The following is an 18004-nucleotide window of genomic DNA, read 5'->3' as shown; positions in this document are numbered from 1 at the left end:
CAGTGTTCTGCACTGCTTCTTGCCCTCCCCAGGAAAGGTGAAATATAATAAAAGTTGGCAATTTTGCATTATTGAGGTGGGTAATACAATTCAGTCCGTGAGACCCTGCACAGGAGCTTGCCCATGATCAGGACTGCAGGTTGACTGGATTTCAAAATATCAGATTTCCCAAATTCTCCACTAGGAAAATGTGAATTCTGCAGCAGGCATAAATTATGCAAATTAAACCAACGTGCATGATTTTTTTCCTATTTTGTATCTGATATTCTGCTATCACAACCAGCTTTGCTCAGTTCCCCCTATCACTGGTTGGCTTATTCTCAGGTTTTACCACATCCCCCACCCCACCCCGCTTTCTACTATAGCTTCTCAATCACTAATCACTAGGCAAATGTACACTAACCTTCTTAGGAGACTGAGACCGTAACTGCGTTTTGGGTTTTCCTTGCATTCCCACCCTCTCCTACCCCCCAAGTCCTGGCTGTTGCTATGTTTGGAAGATAGTTCTCAAGTGTTTAGGGGAAGATTTGGAACAGGACTATGACACAAAGGGTGAAGGGATGTCAGCTTTTTCTCCCACTCCATGTCGCTTACCTGAAATGCCCCCAGGGGGCACTGTTTGCCCTGGAGAGACTTGCATGCAGGGCTTTTTTTGTAGCAAGAACTCCTTTGCATATTAGGCCACACACCCCGATGTAGCTAATCCTCCTGGAGCTTACAGTAGGCCCTGTACTAAGAGCCCTGTAAGCTCTTGGAGGATCGGCTACATCAGGGGTGTGTGGCCTAATAGGCAAAGGAGTTCCTGCTATAAGAAAAGCCCTGCTTGCATGCATTGTGCATAAAAACAGTACACCTGGTTTCCCCAATGGGACATAATCACCTCCCATGGCTCTGCAAGCCAGGAAAACCCCTTTCCCTTCATGTCATTATTTGGATCTGCATCATCCCCTGTGCCCTGGGAAGCCCTGGGCCACATTTACTCTCAATCCACCAGTAGTTTGGAGGAGCGGTTAGGGATTGGGAGCATGCTCCAGGAGCGGGAATTAGTTGTTGTGATGCAAGTGCTATTGTGATGCAAGTGGCCAGCATTACCTGTAGCATTTAATAAATACCTTTGGAATCTTTAAAGCCTTTCACTGCATCGCTTGGCCATCCTTACAACACCCCTGTAAGGCAGGCCGGTATTATTCTTGCCACAGGCGTTAAGAGAACAGTTGCTTGTTCTGAGCACAGAACTTTGCACCTCTGATCAGCAGGACCCAGGGAGGAGAGGAGAAAAACATAACAGATCCAGTGCTCAGTAGCCCACTCTGTGGTTTTTCTGTACTCATGCTGGATCACAGCCCTGTCTGTGCTCTGGATTTGCTAGTTCCACCCATGACTTGCTTTCTGAAAATATAGCTACTAATGTCAAGATGCTAATGTGATTCCCCCCTTTCCATCCTGGCCAGGTTCTTTCCTGCTGATCTATCTCAATGAGTTCCGGAGTGCTGTCTGCGCCTACACTTTCCAGGCCAGCGGGCAGTCTTTGTGCCGAAGCTGGATCGAAGCGATTTACAATGCCCAGGTGGGTTTGGGGGAGAGCCAAGCACTGACAACCAAACTGAATACTGAAGATCGATTCAGGTGGGTAGCCATGTTGGTCTGAAGCAGCAAAACAAAGTTTGAGTCCAGTGGCACCTTTAAGACCAACAAAGTTTTAGCCAAGGTATAAGCTTTCTTGTGCATGCACACTTCTTTAGATACAGTGAAATGAAAGTTGTCCGTCCATATGTATAAGCAGAGAGCAGCAAATTAGCATACAACATTGAAAAGGTGTTTGGTGGATGCAAGGACCAAACTGGAATAACAAAAACTTGGTTTATTGGGTCATCATTTATTTGGGTTTGATTCCAGGGGTGGGGGGAAGGAATATTATCAAAATAAATATATCAAAGGAAATAAATCAAAATGGGAGACTGAGGCGGCTGTACCCTTCTGGAATGCCGAGAGTAATTAACTGAGGCACTGCTTATCACGCTCCATTCGTCTCCTCTCAAGCGCGGAGGCAACCTAACAGTATCCTCTTCTTTGAGGTAGGGTGGTTGGCAGTGTAGTTGTCTCCTCTGTCCTTAGATCAGAGAAATACATTCCAATCTACCATTCCAAATTACGTTGCATTCTACTATTCATTTCATGGCAATTGGCTATTCCAAATAAGACATAAAATAAAATATTCCAAATAAGAAATAAAATAAAGAGGAACAAACAAACTGAATACTGCATGTGTTGTCCCTTCCAAAAGAGCAATACCCCCTCTAGACATTTCAGGTTGGGAAAAATGGTGTGGGGGGGTGGGCTGGAGGAAGGGGCTAAAGCCTCTCTTCCGCTGTGCTTCAGTCCCTGTCTGAATTGGGCCCCCTGCACTGCTTGAGAACTTAGCTGCCTGCTGCTGCCGTATTTCCGAGGAGTCTGCGAACTAGGTTGCAAGGGCACTTTCACACATGCTAAATGATGTCGTTTCAATCCATTCCATCGACCGTTGGTAAGTGGATTTTGCCAGTTCACACAGTAAAATCCAGTTGCAAAGTGGATCGAAAGTGCATTATTTGGCATGTGTGAAAGCGCCCTCTGGTTTAGCCCAAAGGTGTGCGTGTGCATTTATGTGCTGCCAGCAGAGCATGTCCTGCGCTTGCAGGCCGAGGCTTAAAGGCAAGGCCAGATGTGGAAGTAAAGAACATAGGCAGGAGCAAAGATTGTCATACTAAGAAAGAACTGGGTTGAGAAGGAACACATTCAGGCCTGTGTTCCCCCCTGCTTGGCATGCAGAAGGTCCCAGGTTCGGTCCTCGGCATCTCCAGTTAAAAGGACCAGGTAGCAAGGTGATGGGAGAGACCTCTGCCTGAGACCCTGGAGAGTGGCTGCCGGTCTGAGTGGACACTTCTGACCTTGATGGACCAAGGACCTGGTTCAGCACAAGGCAGCTTCATGTATTTTCGTATGTACTTGGTTTTTATAGCGAAATCTCCTGGGAGCAATCTTTCATTTGACAAAAAAGGGGCAGAACAATGTGTCTTTCACTGCAGTGCACTCTTTTGCCACATGGAGGCCTTCTGACCTCTCAGCCTTGCATGCGCGTAAACACTGGTGTCATATGCAGTGAAGACTGGCTTCCTGGAAGAGGGAAGCAGCATCCTGCTGTGGAACAGGCTCCATTCAATACATGGAGACCACTGATTTTTAAAAATCAAATGCTCTGTCTCACTGCATCTACCAAGTAAGAGATGGCTCACTGGGAAACCTTTTTGGGTCAGGCATTTTTTTTTAAAAAAAAATACTTTTAGAGTGTGTGCAAAGATACCTTTTTAGGTGTTGCAGAGTCATGAGGACAAGACTCCACGTTCTTGGCCAACGTTTTGATTTTCCTATTGAGATGTGCTCCCCTTGTTACATAGACTCCTTTTTTGAGGGCCTCCATGGGAGACTCTCCCCTTTCATGGGCTGTGCCTGAGATCTTGCATTGGGCACACTGGAGCACAGCAGCGTCTGCCCTGAGGCATGCATTGTCTGCAAGGATCCCCCCTCTGCAAGTGGTGCTCTAAGGGCACTGTCTGCCAGTGAGGAGCCTTCCTCTTTCTCGTGTCTCGGGAGCTTCCCCGAGACATTCCAGAATAACATTGTGCCCTCCCCCGTCCCTTGCTACAGAACTTGCTGCAACGCCTGCGGCTGCAGGAGCACCAGCGCAGCCAGCAGCTGCAGAGCCTGGAGGAGGAGGAAGAAGAGGAAGAGGAAGGTGAGAGCGGCACTTCTGAGGCCAGCTCTCCCACGATCCTTCGGAAGAGCACCAACAGCTTGGATTCGCAGCAGTGGTGAGTCTGGGGTGAAGCACTCGGGAGCTTCAAGAGAGTCTGGCTGGAGCATCTCTGCATGAGTCACCGCTCAGCTTCCAACTGTAATGATCTCTTGTCTCTACACTGTGTGTGTTTAGAGCTTTCAGTAGCGTTTGGTGCAGAAAGGTAGTATAATATATTCAAAGACGTTATGTCCCTCCATCCTTCATTTTATTTATTTATTTTTGCAAATACTTTTTCAAGTACTTTTTTCTTTAAAGAGGGAAAAAAGATGTAGGGAAATAGGAAGTGGAGTTTAACCTCTTCCTCTCCTGTTTCATCCTGCTGGGAAAACCTTAATGGGTATCTACATGATGACGAGATGGAGATTTTTTTTTTTGCCAGTGAAAAAACAGGAGGGAAGGAAAGGGTTAAACATTGTGCCGCCTTCTCCTTGAGAAGCAGTCCTGGCAGCTGCCTTTGCAAAAGAAAAAACTGAAAGGAAACACAAGCAAAAAAAATTGTACCTTGTTACATGTAGAAGAGGTGGCTCGTTGTGCCTCTTGACTTTCTAGTTCAGGGGGAGCATCCAGAATAATAATAATAATAATAATACATTTTATTTATATCCCGCCCGAAGCTGGCTCAGAGCGGCTTACAACATTACAATTTACAATATAAAACATCAATACAGTTCAATACATAATTCATAAATAAAACCAACGCAATTAAAACCATCATTTGCAATTAAAATTAACATTTTCGGTGCTACATCTTGGATACTTTCCTTAGTGGGTGTGGCGGATGGATATAGTAGATTATATCTACTGCAGGTCTACATTAAGCCTTCATTTAGGCAAAGGCCATTTTAAAAAGAGTGGTCTTGCAGGCCCTATGGAATTGGTCAAGACTCCGCAGGGCCCACACCTCATCCGGTAGTTGATTCCACCAGCGCGGAGCGATGATCGATCGAAAAGGCTCGTTCACACGTGCTCTTCAATTTGGCCTCTTTCGGCCCAGGGATTGTCAACCAGTTCTTTCCCCCTGATCTCAGTACTCTCTGGGGCACATATGGGGAGAGATGGTCCCTAAGGTAGGCAGGCCCTCGACCATATAGAGCTTTAAAGGTAATGACCAGCACTTTGTAACGAACCCGGTATATAACTGGCAGCCAGTGAAGCTCGCGCAGCCCCGGCCATATGTGCTCCCACTTCGGGAGCCCTAGTAACAGCCTAGCCGTCGCATTCTGATGTCTCAGGCAGAAACGGAGAGGTTGGGCTCTTTCAGGGGTGGGACAGTCTTGCTGTCAGGAACTCTAAAAGTATGTTTGTTTTGGTTTAAGAGGAAGGTATATCAGTAACTTCAATTTAGAAGTTGTTTAGCTGTAAGAAGCTATGGAAGTGCATTAAAATAACAAAAAGTTACCAAATGTATGGTTGACTAAAAAAATCCTTTAAGGTCACAACAGATGTAACTGAGCAGGTCTCATGGAAGGGGAGGATATTCCCTAATGCAGAGGCCACCACAGAGGAGGCCCTGCTCCTGGGAGATGACATTCTGGTTTCCATAAATGGTGGCAGAGGGCAGATACTCTGAGTGCCCTGGGAGACAGGGGAGTCGTAAGGGAAAAAATGTTTTCTATGCTATACCGCTATGTAATGCAGGTTTCCCTGGACATATATCCGGTTGTGATCAGTGCATCTTCCTTCCACGTAAGCGTCCCTAAGGTAGCATATTTCTAAGGTTAACACTGGCAACTTGCATTGACTTTGCAAACTGATTGGACACCCCCAGAGCTCTCACCCCCTTTCAACCCCTTTCTGTTGCAGCCTCTCTGATGGCTCCACTGAGACCATCTCAGTTGTTGTGGTCGATGCCAGCGAGGGACCCCCTTCCCCCGATTTTGAGATTGGCCCGTTCAGCTCGCAGTCTGATGAGACCTCCATCAGCACCACGGCTTCCTCCATTACCCCAACCATGGACCTGTGTGAGCCCCTCCCTGCTGGCGCCCCCCATTGCCTGAACCCCGAGCCGGGTGCTTGCCGCTCAGCATCCATCGACAGCGCCTACGGGACCCTCTCACCCACCTCCATCCAAGAGTTTGCAGAACAGCAGCGACAGCAGCAGCAGCCAGAGACTGCAGAGGAGGAGGAAGGGGAGGACTGCGCCACCACCCCTTCACAACGGGCTGGCTCCCCGAAGCTCCGTCGGCGGACCCCTGTGCAGCTGCTGCCCTCCAAGGCCAAGGTGCTGAAATCCAAGTCCGAGGCCAACCTCTTACAACTGTCCCCGTCCTTCCTGATGCTCCAGCTGTCTCAGAGCAAAAGCCTCTCCGAATTGTGCCCGGACGTGTGCCTCTTGGGCTCCCCGAGGACTAGCAGACCCAGAAACCGGCATGGCAGTAAAGCGGCCGGTGCCTGCAGCAGCAGCAGCAACAGCAGTGCCTCGGAGCTGTCTGAGACTGAGGAGTCATCGTTGCCCAGGGTCCGTGTCTCCCCAGCGTTGGTCGCCTCCTCCGAAGGGCTGCCGCAGCCCCCTTGCCGGCTGATGAGTGAGCTCCCAGGGGAAGAACTACCGGCCGCTTGCCGGACTCTTTCGGATTCGCAGGCGATCCAGCACCGTAAACTGACGCTGGCACAGCTCTACCGGATCCGCACGACGTTGCTGCTCAACTCCACGCTCACGGCCTCGTGAGTGCTTGCCGGGGGCAGGAGAGAAATGGGGAGGGGAAGTCCTATTAAGGCATAAGCAGGGCTTTTTTTGTAGCAGGAACTCCTTTGCATATGAGGCCACACATCCCTGATGTAGCCAATCCTCCTGGAGCTTACAGTAGGCCCTGTACTAAGAGCCCTGTAAGCTCTTGAAGGATTGGCTACATCAGGGGTGTGTGGCCTAATATGGAAAGGAGTTCCTGCTACAAAAAAAGCCCTGGGCATAAGTATCAATGCTGCAAAGTGTACCAGAACTGGGCAGGTGAGGCATTTTAAATGCATTTGTTTGTGGCTATGATTGCCAGTTCACGACCCATAGAACTGTCCTATACCATTAACCCCCCCCCCGCCCTCCCCACACACAGTTTTTTGCAAGATAAAGAAATCTTGGTTATTCCTGCATGTCCACCCCCTGCCATAACAATTAACCCAGTCTCCCCTCTGCATCCCTGTGCAGAACACTTTGAATCTAGGGATAGACAACAGAATGGTAAGGGTTGGGGAGAATGTAAGATGCCACAGTTGTCTTGCCTCCCAATGCATTGTGGGATATTAAGGTGTATCGAAGCTTTCCAAGTTGTGGACTAGCACTCTGCTATGTATTCCAGAAATTCTGCAGGTCCTTTCTGTAGTCCAAAACTGTCAGATCTCACTTCTATCTCATCCTGCCTTCAACAAACGCAGGGTAGCCAACGTGGCTGTCTCCTCTGGCATTTTATCAGGTTTAGCTGGAGATTTCCCACTGTTATAAGAGATCTCCGGATATTGGCGATCTGGAGAAAATGGCCACTTTGGAAGGTGTACTCTATGGCATTATACCATAATTTAAGTCCCTTCTCTCCCCAAACCTTGCCTTCCTTAGGCTCCACGCCTCCAAAATGTCCAGGTATTTCCTAAACCCAGAGTTGACAACCCTTCCAATAACCTTGTGTGGTAGATTAGACCAAGGGAGTCTGACTGGCCCAAGGTTACTTAAAGAGCCAACGGCTGATTGGGGATTTGAACCCGCTTCTTCTCCTTCGAAGTCCAGATCTCTGACTGCTATCCCACAGCAAGCAGTTGTAAAGACTGTCTGTGGGTTTATGACTGCATCACACAAATGCATACTTTGATACCCGGGAAAGAATATTTTTCAGCAAGTATGTTTCTAGCCCTCAGGGGCATATGCTTGGAACCTTGCAGCCGGTTCTTAGAGCCAGCATAGCAGTTAAGAGCGGTGGAGAACCTGGCTTGATTCCCCACTCCTCCTCTACATGCAGTCAGCTGGGTGACCTTGGGTTAGTCACAGTTTCTAAGAGCTCTCTCAGCCCCCCTCCTCACAAGGTGCCTGTTGTGGGGAGAGGAAGGGAAGGCAATTATCAGCTGCTCTGGGACTTCTTCGGGTAGTGAAGGGTGGAGTATAAAACCAACCCTTCTTCTTAGTTGCAGCCAGAAAGAAGCTCAGTAGGGCTTTCCAGGGGTTAAAGAGTGGGACATCCTGCTCTATGACTGTGGGCAAGCCATTCTATCCCTGCCTAGCCTACCTCACAGGGTCGCTGTGAGGATAAAATGGAAGAAGGGGGAGAAGTAATGTTCACTGCTTTGAGCTCCTTGGGGCAAGGGTAGGGTTCACGTGTGACAGCTTATCACAACATAGAATGAAAACAATCTGAATGAAATTTTGAGCAATGGCAAAGACCATCAAGCCAAATAGCCTAACAACCATAAGGTAGCTTCGAATCATCATCAGCCTGCATTATAGTGAACAAATGAGGAGCGTTTTAAGCAATTGTCTCATATTAGCCAGATAAGCTTGCCTAGGCAGGCAGAAAAAGCAATGGCAACACAATATAAACAGAGATCTGAAAACAATTGTGTCAAGAATACAATTTGACAAATTTTACAAAATCTATATATTGTATTGTGCAAAAACATCCAATTAATATTCCAAAACCATAAATCCCATAGAGAGCATAAAGTCCCAAACAGAAACGCTGTTTCTAAGGATGACTCTGACGAATTCTTTATAAAAAAGTCTATATGGAGTAACACTACTCAGAAGTAAGTTCCAAACGGAGTCCTTCCACTGATGTCGGCTTCCGAAGGAGAAATTCTTGCCTTCACGCAATCACCGGCTTAAATCGCGTTCCGCTGCACCTGCAGCTTCTTCACAAAGCCAACTGACAAGGTCCTCAGACCGGCCTCTCTCAGACGCCCAAATTAGAATTTTCAGTTGTGAAAAATGAAGAAGCTGCAGGTGCAGCGGAACGCGATTTAAGCCAGTGATTGCGTGAAGGAACGAATTTCTCCTTCGGAAGCCGACATCAGTGGAAGGACTCCGTTTGGAACTTACTTCTGAGTAGTGTTACTCCATATAGACTTTTATAAAGAATTCGTCGGAGTCATCCTTAGAAACAGCGTTTCTGTTTGGGACTTTATGTTCTCTATGTGATTTATGGTTTTGGAATATTAATTGGATGTTTTTGCACAATACAATATATAGATTTTGTAAGATTTGTCAAATTGTATTCTTGACACAATTGTTTTTAGATCTCTGCACAGGCAGGCAGGTCAAACAGGGCATGTGCAAAGGTGCCATTCCATGCTAATAAGTAATTACAGGCAGTCCACCTATCATATCAAGGAGGAGGGCTTTTCAGGACAGAGTTTGGTGTAGTGGTTAAGTGCGCGGGCTCTTATCTGGGAGAACCGGGATTGATGCCCCACTACTCCACTTGCAGCTGCTGGAACGGCCTTGGGTCAGCCGTAGCTCTCTCAGAGCTGTCCTTGAAAGGGCAGCTTCTGGGAGAGCTCCCTCAGCCCCACCTACCTCACAGGGTGTTTGTTGCAGGGGAGGAAGGTAAAGGAGATTGTGAGCCGCTCTGAGACTCTGAGATACAGAGTGGCGGGCGGAATATAGATCCAATGTCATAGTTGTTGTCATTGTCGTTGTCATCGTTGTCGTCGTCTTCTTGCAAAGGAGAGCCTTATTATCTATCTTAGCTATAGAACAATGTTTGAGTCTAGTGGCACTTTGAAGACCAACAAAGTTAAATTCAGAAGTGCACATGCACTCAAACTGATACCCAGAATTCAATTTTGTTGGTCTTCAGGGTGCCACTGAACTCAAACATTGTTCTTTTGCTTCAGACCAACCCGGCTCCCCACCTGAATCTATCTTAGCTATAGAATAAATAGCTTAGCTATAGAATATAGAGTCCAGTGGCACCTTTAAGACCAACAAAGCTTTGTTCAAGATGTGCGTTTTCATGTGCAAGCAGACTTCTTCCGTTTTCTTTATCTGAAGAAGCATGCAGGCACATGAAAACTCATACCGCGAATAAAATTGTGTTGGTCTTAAAAGTGCCACTGGACTCTAACTATAATATAGTGGGTTCAACACAATGAGGAGACGCGGTTGCAGCAATCATATTGCTTACAGCAAGGTCATGGCTGCACTCAAAGAAGACTGTTTTACTAGGCCAGCTATATACAGTTCAAGGTTCCAGTGCTAGGACTCCATTGGCTCATTTAAGCCAGCAGGGGGCCTGTGATTGGAGCAGGGCGGCAGGGATTTGGGTCCTGAAGCCCATTGTTCCCAGGTCCCCAAGCTCAAGCCTAAAGGCTCCAATGAGCCAGGCAGGAATTGTACATCTGTGCCACATACACAACACTAACTTTATTTTGTCATGATAGATCCAGGTGGGTAACTGTGTCAGCCTGAAGCAATGTGTCAAAGTTAGAGTCCAATAGCATCTTGAAGACTAGAAAAGTTTTATTCAGGATGTGAGCTTTCCTGTGCATGCGCAATTTGTCAAACAGGACGTTTGACAAAGCATGCATGCACAGGAAAGCTCACATCCTGAATAAAACTTTGTTGGCCTTAAATAAAACTGAATAAAACTTTGTTGGCTATTAGCCACAGAGTGTGTGTGTGTGTGTATATAAATTTTTGGCCACTGTGTGACACAGAGTGTTGGACTGGATGGGCCATTGGCCTGATCTAACATGGCTTCTCTTATGTTCTTATGTTCTTAAAGGTATTATTGGTCTCTAACTTTGTCATATTTATTCTATTGCTTCAGGCCAACACGACTACCCACCTGGATCCATCTTAGCTATGTTAACGGTCACATTTTTATCCTTCCCTTCCTTCAAGGAGGTCAAGGCAGCACACACAATTCTTCTTTCCCTGTTTGTGTCTGCGCAACAACCCCTGGGAGACTGGGTTACCCAGTGCTGTTTAATGACAGTCGCTTAGATCCTCGTCCGGCACCAGCTGTCTCCCTATGGCTAAATTATTCTTTTCTCCATTTGTCTGTCTGTTATAGGGAGGTATGAATGCGCTGGAGGAAGAAAAAAAGAGACGAGGGACGCCGGTGCTTGCGCCAAGATTTCCGCGTATCTTTCAATTATGTAGCATCATAAGTCTCGGGCATTGGAAAACATTCATCTGCCCCTCCTCGTGCGTCGGGCAGCACAGTGGCAGTATGGGCGTGAGTCATAGGCACACCGTCTCACAAGCGTGGCGTCTGTGCCTGCACAGGGGACCTGGGGAGGGGGGGCATGCACATCCATGCAAGCCGAGTGTGTACGTGTGTGCATATATGTACAGGGTCTCTTTGTCCGTGGCAATTGTGCATCATGGCTCGGGTGTAAACAGGCGGAAGACGGCAGGATCGTGGAGGTGAGAGCGGTCAGTGCCCAGGGAAGGCCCTGGCAGAACACAAAGGCTTCCCCCAGGAGTCAGCCAGCCACATCCTCCTCTTTTGCACTGCCTTCGGATGCTTCATCTGGACAGACAACAAGGACTTTCTGGGCTGGGGAGGGCAGGGAGATGGTCTTTCTGAAATCATGCACTTTGGAATGCTAACTCATCCGGCCTCCAGATGAGTGACTGTCTTCTATGCCTGGGGTGGAGAGCCCCAATTCTCCCCTCCTCCAATTAACATGGGGGCACAATTCCCTCGGGGGGGCGTTACCTGCGCAGTGAACAAGGGCTGTTCCAGAGCTCTTCCCCTAAGTCAGATCTGCCTGCCTTTCACTGTGACGAACCCCCAAACCTTCTGCTTGGGATGGCCCCTCTGGTGGTTGGGCCATTAAAACAATAGCAATCGAAGCAAGGGAACCAATCAGGAGGATTTCAGAGGCTTGGGACATCTATAGCTACACCCATGGAGTCATGTGGCATGCCTGTCCTGCATCGTCCTGTAACGAGCAGAGGGGCCTTGACCATTTGGCCTGCCTTCCGCCCATTGTGGCCAGTCTCCTGCAAACTGTTATGGCAGCAAATTATTTGAAGGGCTTAATTTGGGGGAATGGGAACCCTTTTCTTGCAGACCGCACAAGCAGCAGGAATAGTTCATGTCCATGGGGGTGGCCAAAGCAATAGACTCAATCCCACCCTCCCGACACTGTTGACAAAAGAGATGAGATGGTCCCAATGGAGGAACTGCTCATGAGCAATCCCAGAGGAGTTGCGATGGCCCACAAGCAAGCCAAGGCCGAGAGGCTCCTGCAGCCAGCAGCATCTGCCCACCCGTTGCAGCCTCCTACTGCTGGTGAGGTGACACCCATAATTAGCAGTGCCACCAGAGGGTCCCTGCCAGATGGTCCCTCCATTGCTGGCAGTGCACTTCAAGCTTGGCTTGGCTCACTGCAGACTGCCAGCAGCTCTTGAGAGAGAAGCAGCCAGGGCCGGCCCACTGATAATGTCACCCAGTCACATGGTGGGGGATTGCCCAATTTTTCACCCCCACGAAGCCAGCGCCCTAGGCAATTGCCTAGTCTGCCTGGTGGCAGGGCCAGGCCTGGAAGCAGCCCACTGGGAACTTTCCCTGTAAGTTAAGCAGCCAGTATGCCCCTGAATGGTTCATCCTACAGCTTCAGTTTGGCTTCAGGTCAGAGGTTCCAAGGGCTCCAGCTCCTTCCCTTGGCCTCGTCAGAACTGCTGCTTCCCGTACCTTTTGCAAGATACTTTTCAGGGTATCTTGATCCTCTGGAGGAGAGCTCCTGCGGGGAGGAGGGAACCGGGATGTTGGGGAAGAGAGGAGAGGTGGATGGTCTGAGCACGCCAGGAAATAGGGTGGGCAAAGAGGAGCTGACAGAGCAGCACAGGGCTGCCCAGTGGCTATGGGGAGGGGCTTCTGGGAGGTTATTGACAGATGGACAGGTTGAGGATGGGGAGTCAGTATGCAGCGGGAGAGTCAGCAGAGGCAAGGGTGAAGCCGGGACAGTCAGGGGCCAGGAGAGGATCTGTGCTACAGGCCAAACAGAGAACAGGGCAATGCCGGGAATGCTAAAAGCAGTACCTGTGGCAGAGAGCTGGGGGTGTCACGGAGAGTCCTGACTTTGGCAGCATTTCTCAGAAAAACTCGATGGTCAGTCATCAGGGTGCAATTGAGTCAGGCGAGCAGGGTAAGAGGAACTGCCTTTTTCTGCCTGCTTGGGAAGAGCTGCTGAGAAATCACCCTTCTTCCTCGACCTGCAACCCTCTATGCCGAATAGTCCTTGGGGCAGATGGGGGATCCACCCTCTCTTTAATCACCCCTTTCCTCTGGCAAGGGGACATGCTTGCGCCAGAAGGGTTGCAGAATGGGGAGGGGGGGCTCTCAGCTGGCATAGACCTGCTCGCTCCTCCTCCTCAGGCGGGAATAAAGACCCCTCCTGCTTCATCGGGGAGAGAACTCCAGCACTGCGGTCCTCCTGCCTATTAAATCTAGCATCAGTTAGCTAGCATCGCAGTGAAGAATGGGAGCTGCACAGAAGGAGAGGGACATTCTCAAAAAGCTCCCATCCCGTCTAGTTTACCGTGAAAAGTTAGCCGGCTGATGTATTTTCTCTGTGTGTGTGTTGAAAGTTGAATATTTATTAAGCTTAACTCTGAACCCCATCCTCTAATGTGTAATGGGGAGACGAAGTATTACTAGTCCCTTTTTATCACTTTTGTGTATTGATGTTTGTCCCTCCCCTTCCGCTCCCAGATCTGCCTTTCTGGTGGGGTGGGTGGGATTTTATTGGGCTCCTTGGTCCATCTAATGCTAACATACTTGCTCTGTGCTGTCAGCATCATGGACGAAACCATTAAACTTAGACCAGATCACCCAATCAGAGCTTTCTGGTGTTTTTTTTTTTAAAGACTGGGGGATTTGTTGCCTGTACATAAAAACACCCTGAATGGGGCACAGTGTCTTGTTTCTAGATAGATATGGTTTTATCCCTGCCCTTCCACCCAAGGACCTTAGGCCCCTTCTGTCCATCCTTACCCTGTGAGGCTGAGAAAGAGTGACTGGCCCAAGGTCACCTGGCAAGTTTCCATGGCAGAGAGGGGATCTGAACCAAGGTCTCCCAGATCCAGCCTGAGGCTCGAACCACTACATCAGACCGCTCTCTCTCTGAGAAGGCTCCTGGCTTTGAAGAGTTCTTCGCCAAGTGGGTTTTCTGCTCTCGTTGCCAAATTTGATGCCTTCTGGGTACAAGTGAAGCTGCCTGATCCTAAGTTAGTACTCCCTGCTCTGATAGGCAGCAGTTCTCTATGGTGTCAGGTTAATTTTGCATCACCTACTACCTGATAACTGGAGATGCCAGGGATTGAACTTGGGACCCTCTGCATGCCAGGCTGATACTCTTACCTGTGCTAAACCGATAGGGGGGGGGTTGGGTAGAAAAAGCCCAGCTGGAACTCATTTGCACATTAGGCCACACCCCTTGGCATCACCATTGTTTCACACAGGACTTTTTTTGTAGAAAAAGCCCAGCAGGGACTCATTTGCATATTAGGCCACACCTCCTGATGCCAAGCCTGCCGGAACTGCATTCCTGCATGTTCCGGCTCAAAAAAAGCCCTGCTGATAGATGTAAATCTTTATACAGAGCAAACAATTGCTCTATCGTGGTCAGTTATTGCCTACTGTGGCCAGCAGCAGCTCTCCAGGTTCTCAAGCAGAGGTCTTTTGCACCAGTTTCTAACCAGAGGTGCCAGAGACTGAACAAGGAGGGCTTTCAGCCTGCAAAACAAATGCTTTCCCCCTGAGCTACAGCCCTCTCTGTGGGGCTGTGACAAGGAAAAGCTTTCCCTGCTGGGTTTCTGCCTGTCAAGCAGTGGTTGAAAGCCAAGAGGCCTGCTAGGGAAAAAAAGATGACTGCCCTGATTGGGAGCTGCAGTCTAGCCAGACACTTTTAAGGGCTGCCAGGCCCAGACTCTAAAAACGCCCTCCATGCAGTACCAACAAAGATAGCTTCTCTCCCCATTGCAGAAGGGAAGCTGTGCACCCAGTGAAAGTCAGGGATTGACCTCTGGAGCTTGCAGTGCTGCCTGGTGCAGAGACGGCCAAACACTCAACGTCTGGTCCCTCCTGGCTTTACTAGCTGCACAGACACTGGGAATTTGAAAGCAGAAATTGGAAATGCTCCCCTGGCTGAAATGTCCTTTCTACCTGGGGCAGGACCCTTTCGTGTTTGAAGGCAGCCCCCCCTTCTATGCTACAGATTATCCATAGGAGGGTTGTGCCTGTCCTGCTATCAGTTGGGCTGGAAACTTGAAAGTGGGTGCCCTCGTGACACATTTACATAGTGCTGTGGCCTTTTCTCCTTGACAACGTTTTCCGCTGCAGTTGACAATGCAACATAACAGCAGTGGCGTCTTTGGGTGGCAGATTTCCTGCATTTCCCTTGCCCTCGTCCCCAGGTATCACAGTGGATACAGCAGAGAACTAGGACCCTGGGAGACCCTGTTTCAAAACTTCTACCATGGAAGCTCCTCGTTGGGTGACTTGGGGATCATTACAAACTCTCAGCCTGACCTACCTCGCAGGCTTGTTTGTGAAAAAAGGGAGAAGCAGAGAATGATATTCTAAGCAGCTTTTGAGTTCCAACTGGGGAGAAAAGTGGGATATCAATGCAAAACACAGAAGACTTTCCAAGACTTTTTTTTTTTAAAAAAACCCAGTCATTCACATGTCAATAAACCACAATATAAACATGTGGATTTTAAAACAAACTCCAAAAAAACCCCCCACTGATGGTACACAGACTAGGAGAAACAGCTGCTGCGCGGCAGGATTTGGAAGATCTGGACTTTCCCACCCAAGTGGCAGCTGGCCCAACTTTGTGGTGACCTTTCTCAAAATATGCACCAAAGGATGTTTTGAACACCAAAAAGCTGAGAAAAACCGGGGTGGGGCAGAAATACCACAACACTGTGAGGGAAATAACTGCTCGCCGATAGCATCCAGGCCGGGCCAATCAGCTCATGTTCAAGTGATCTGTGTTCCCTATAAAATCCCCAAAATTCTTTTTCCTGTAGGTGAGACCCTGCTATGTTTACTTGGAAGTAATTTCCATTTGCGATTCTGCTTTTCGCCTTGCAAACGGCAAACAAAAAATCCTGTTTTCTGTGAAGCACTGTGAGCGAATCGATGGAACTCCCCATAAAACAACGAGCTGCGTGTTGGTCTCTTTTCCATCCAGTGCTTTCTTGTGCAGAGGTGGCGTTGATTTGCATAAGAAAGCTTTTCCAAGAAGATGGCTTTATACTTCACCCAAAAAACTCAACCTGGAAAGAAGGGTTCCTTCAATGGTTTTCTGACCATAGTTACAGTGCTCACACTACCCTAAATGAGGCCATGAGAGATCCTGCTAGCTGGGCTGGGGGACATGGGCCTAGCCTGCCGTGGCTCCAGTGGTGACCCGCCCCACCCCCCCAGACCTTTACTGCCTCATCTCCCAGGCTGCAAGCAGCATGAGAGCTTCCTCCAGTTTCTGATTGGTTACTCAGAACTGTTGCTTTTCTGAAACACATTTCCTCCCACTGTGGTTTTAACAGTAAAAGCTTCGCCAGTGTGGCTTTGCCCTTTTTCACCCAGCAGCCAGGCGACATGGTTTGGGCAGCATGTACTCAAGACGGGCTCTCTCGGAGGACTGTATTTCTGTATGGCTGCTCCGTTCAGGCTTCTGCTGGAGATAACGCATCTTCTGGGGTGGCTGGGGAGAGGATGTAGCTGTTTTCTTCAGGGCAACCGATCTCCATCAAGGTGGGACGTCTCAACCCGGGGCTTGAACGATGAATTTCTGGCCCTTTGGTGCCACTGTGGTAAGTGCCATGGTTTTGGGGGTGGCTGGGCAGAAGAGCTAGGGACCTCAGTAGCATCACCCACACAAAATAGATGGGGGGGGGAGTTAAGGAAAATGGTAATAAAACCAGTTATCTTGGGGGTACCTTAGCTGTCTAAGGATTGTCAGGTAACCAGTAAAAAATCCTAGCCTGGCATTTTTGTTTACCGGCAGCTGGATCAGCTGAAATCGGCTTTATCACAGCACGGACTATGGCCTACTAATAGCTACATATCAGGTGGGTAAGAAAGTTGACTCCTGAGTGAAATGTCTGGAGAGGGAAATCTGAAAGCAGCAGCAGCAGCATCTTGCCTCCTGCATCCTTATAGTATAGCAAAACTGAAGACGCATGGATCTGGCCAGAAGAAACTGGATTAACAGCCAGTGTGTGTGGTATAGTGGTCAAGAGTGTCAGACCTGGGAGTCCTGAGGTGAATTTAGGGTTGCCAACCTCCAGGTGGTGGCTGGTGATCTCCAGATGATCTCTATCACCTGGAGAAAATGGCTGCTTTGGAGGGTCAATTCAATGGCACTTTACGTGCCCAGCCACTGCTCAGGCTCCACCTCAGACTCCACCCCCAAACTCTCCAGATATTTCCCAACCTAGAGCTGGGAACCCTAGGTGAAATCTTTATGAAGCTCAATGGGTATTCTGAAGCCAGTCAACCTCAGAGGGCTGATGTGAGAACATGGAGGACTGGAGGTCCAGGTATGCCGCCTTGAGTTCCTTGGAGGAAAGGTGTGATAAAAATGCATCTATGAAGGAACCCTTCCACCATTTGGGGGCCTACAGAACGAGGCTGTGTAGAAACATTGGGGGAGGTGGGGTATTCCCACTGTATTGCTACTTTACCAGCAGCACATAGGGTGCCAACTCCAGGTTTGGAAATACCTGGAGATTTTGGGGGTGGAGCCTGGGGGGGGATGGAGGGGCTTCAGCCAGGTATAAAGCCACAGACTCCACTCACCAAAGCTGCCAATATCTCCAGGGCAACCGATCTCAGTAATCTGGAGATTCTTTGTAATTCCATGTGATCTCTGGGTCTCGCCTGGGGGTTGGTAACCCTAGCTGCACATCAAGCCATTGTTCAACAAGGACTGTCCTTCCTGTCACAGAGAAGGGGAAAGTGATTCTTCTTAAAGGCATGCAGCCACTCTAAGGAAGTATTGCACTTGTTCCTTGGATTGTGTGCTCTGCCAGCTGGTAATTTAGAAAGCCAAAAAACAAAAGTAAGGAGCTCCCTGTGAACCTGAGATCTGAAGGCCATGTTTCGTTTCTGTGTTAACTAGACAACACTTTAAGTGACTCCAACCGAATGCTGGTCTTCCTCCTGGGAGGCAGGGGGAGGCTTCTGATCTCTCTTGGTGAACCTCGCACCTGTATGAAGTGATGAG

The 18004-nt window shown here is 48.8% G+C and overlaps 1 protein-coding gene across 3 annotated transcripts in view; it reads left to right on the top strand.

Moving 5' to 3' along the window:
- PLEKHG5 (pleckstrin homology and RhoGEF domain containing G5) overlaps positions 1-11223 on the top strand; it is a 125671-nt gene extending 114448 nt beyond the window's left edge. For 2 of the 3 annotated variants that reach the window (XM_060258784.1, XM_060258786.1), the window contains 4 exons: positions 1452-1567; positions 3685-3848; positions 5639-6499; positions 10831-11223. In XM_060258784.1, the coding sequence (XP_060114767.1) occupies positions 1452-1567; positions 3685-3848; positions 5639-6499; positions 10831-10840 (1151 nt within the window). In that variant the 3' untranslated portion in view covers positions 10841-11223. The remainder of the gene's footprint in view (positions 1-1451; positions 1568-3684; positions 3849-5638; positions 6500-10830) is intronic. The other variant, XM_060258785.1, reaches the window with a different exon arrangement.
- Positions 11224-18004: the final 6781 nt, after the last annotated feature.

The sequence above is a fragment of the Heteronotia binoei genome, chromosome 18 (assembly GCF_032191835.1).
Source record: "Heteronotia binoei isolate CCM8104 ecotype False Entrance Well chromosome 18, APGP_CSIRO_Hbin_v1, whole genome shotgun sequence".
NCBI lineage: Eukaryota > Metazoa > Chordata > Lepidosauria > Squamata > Gekkonidae > Heteronotia > Heteronotia binoei.
The sequence above is the reverse complement of the archived record's forward strand: the minus strand, read 5'-3'. Positions and strand labels throughout refer to the sequence as shown.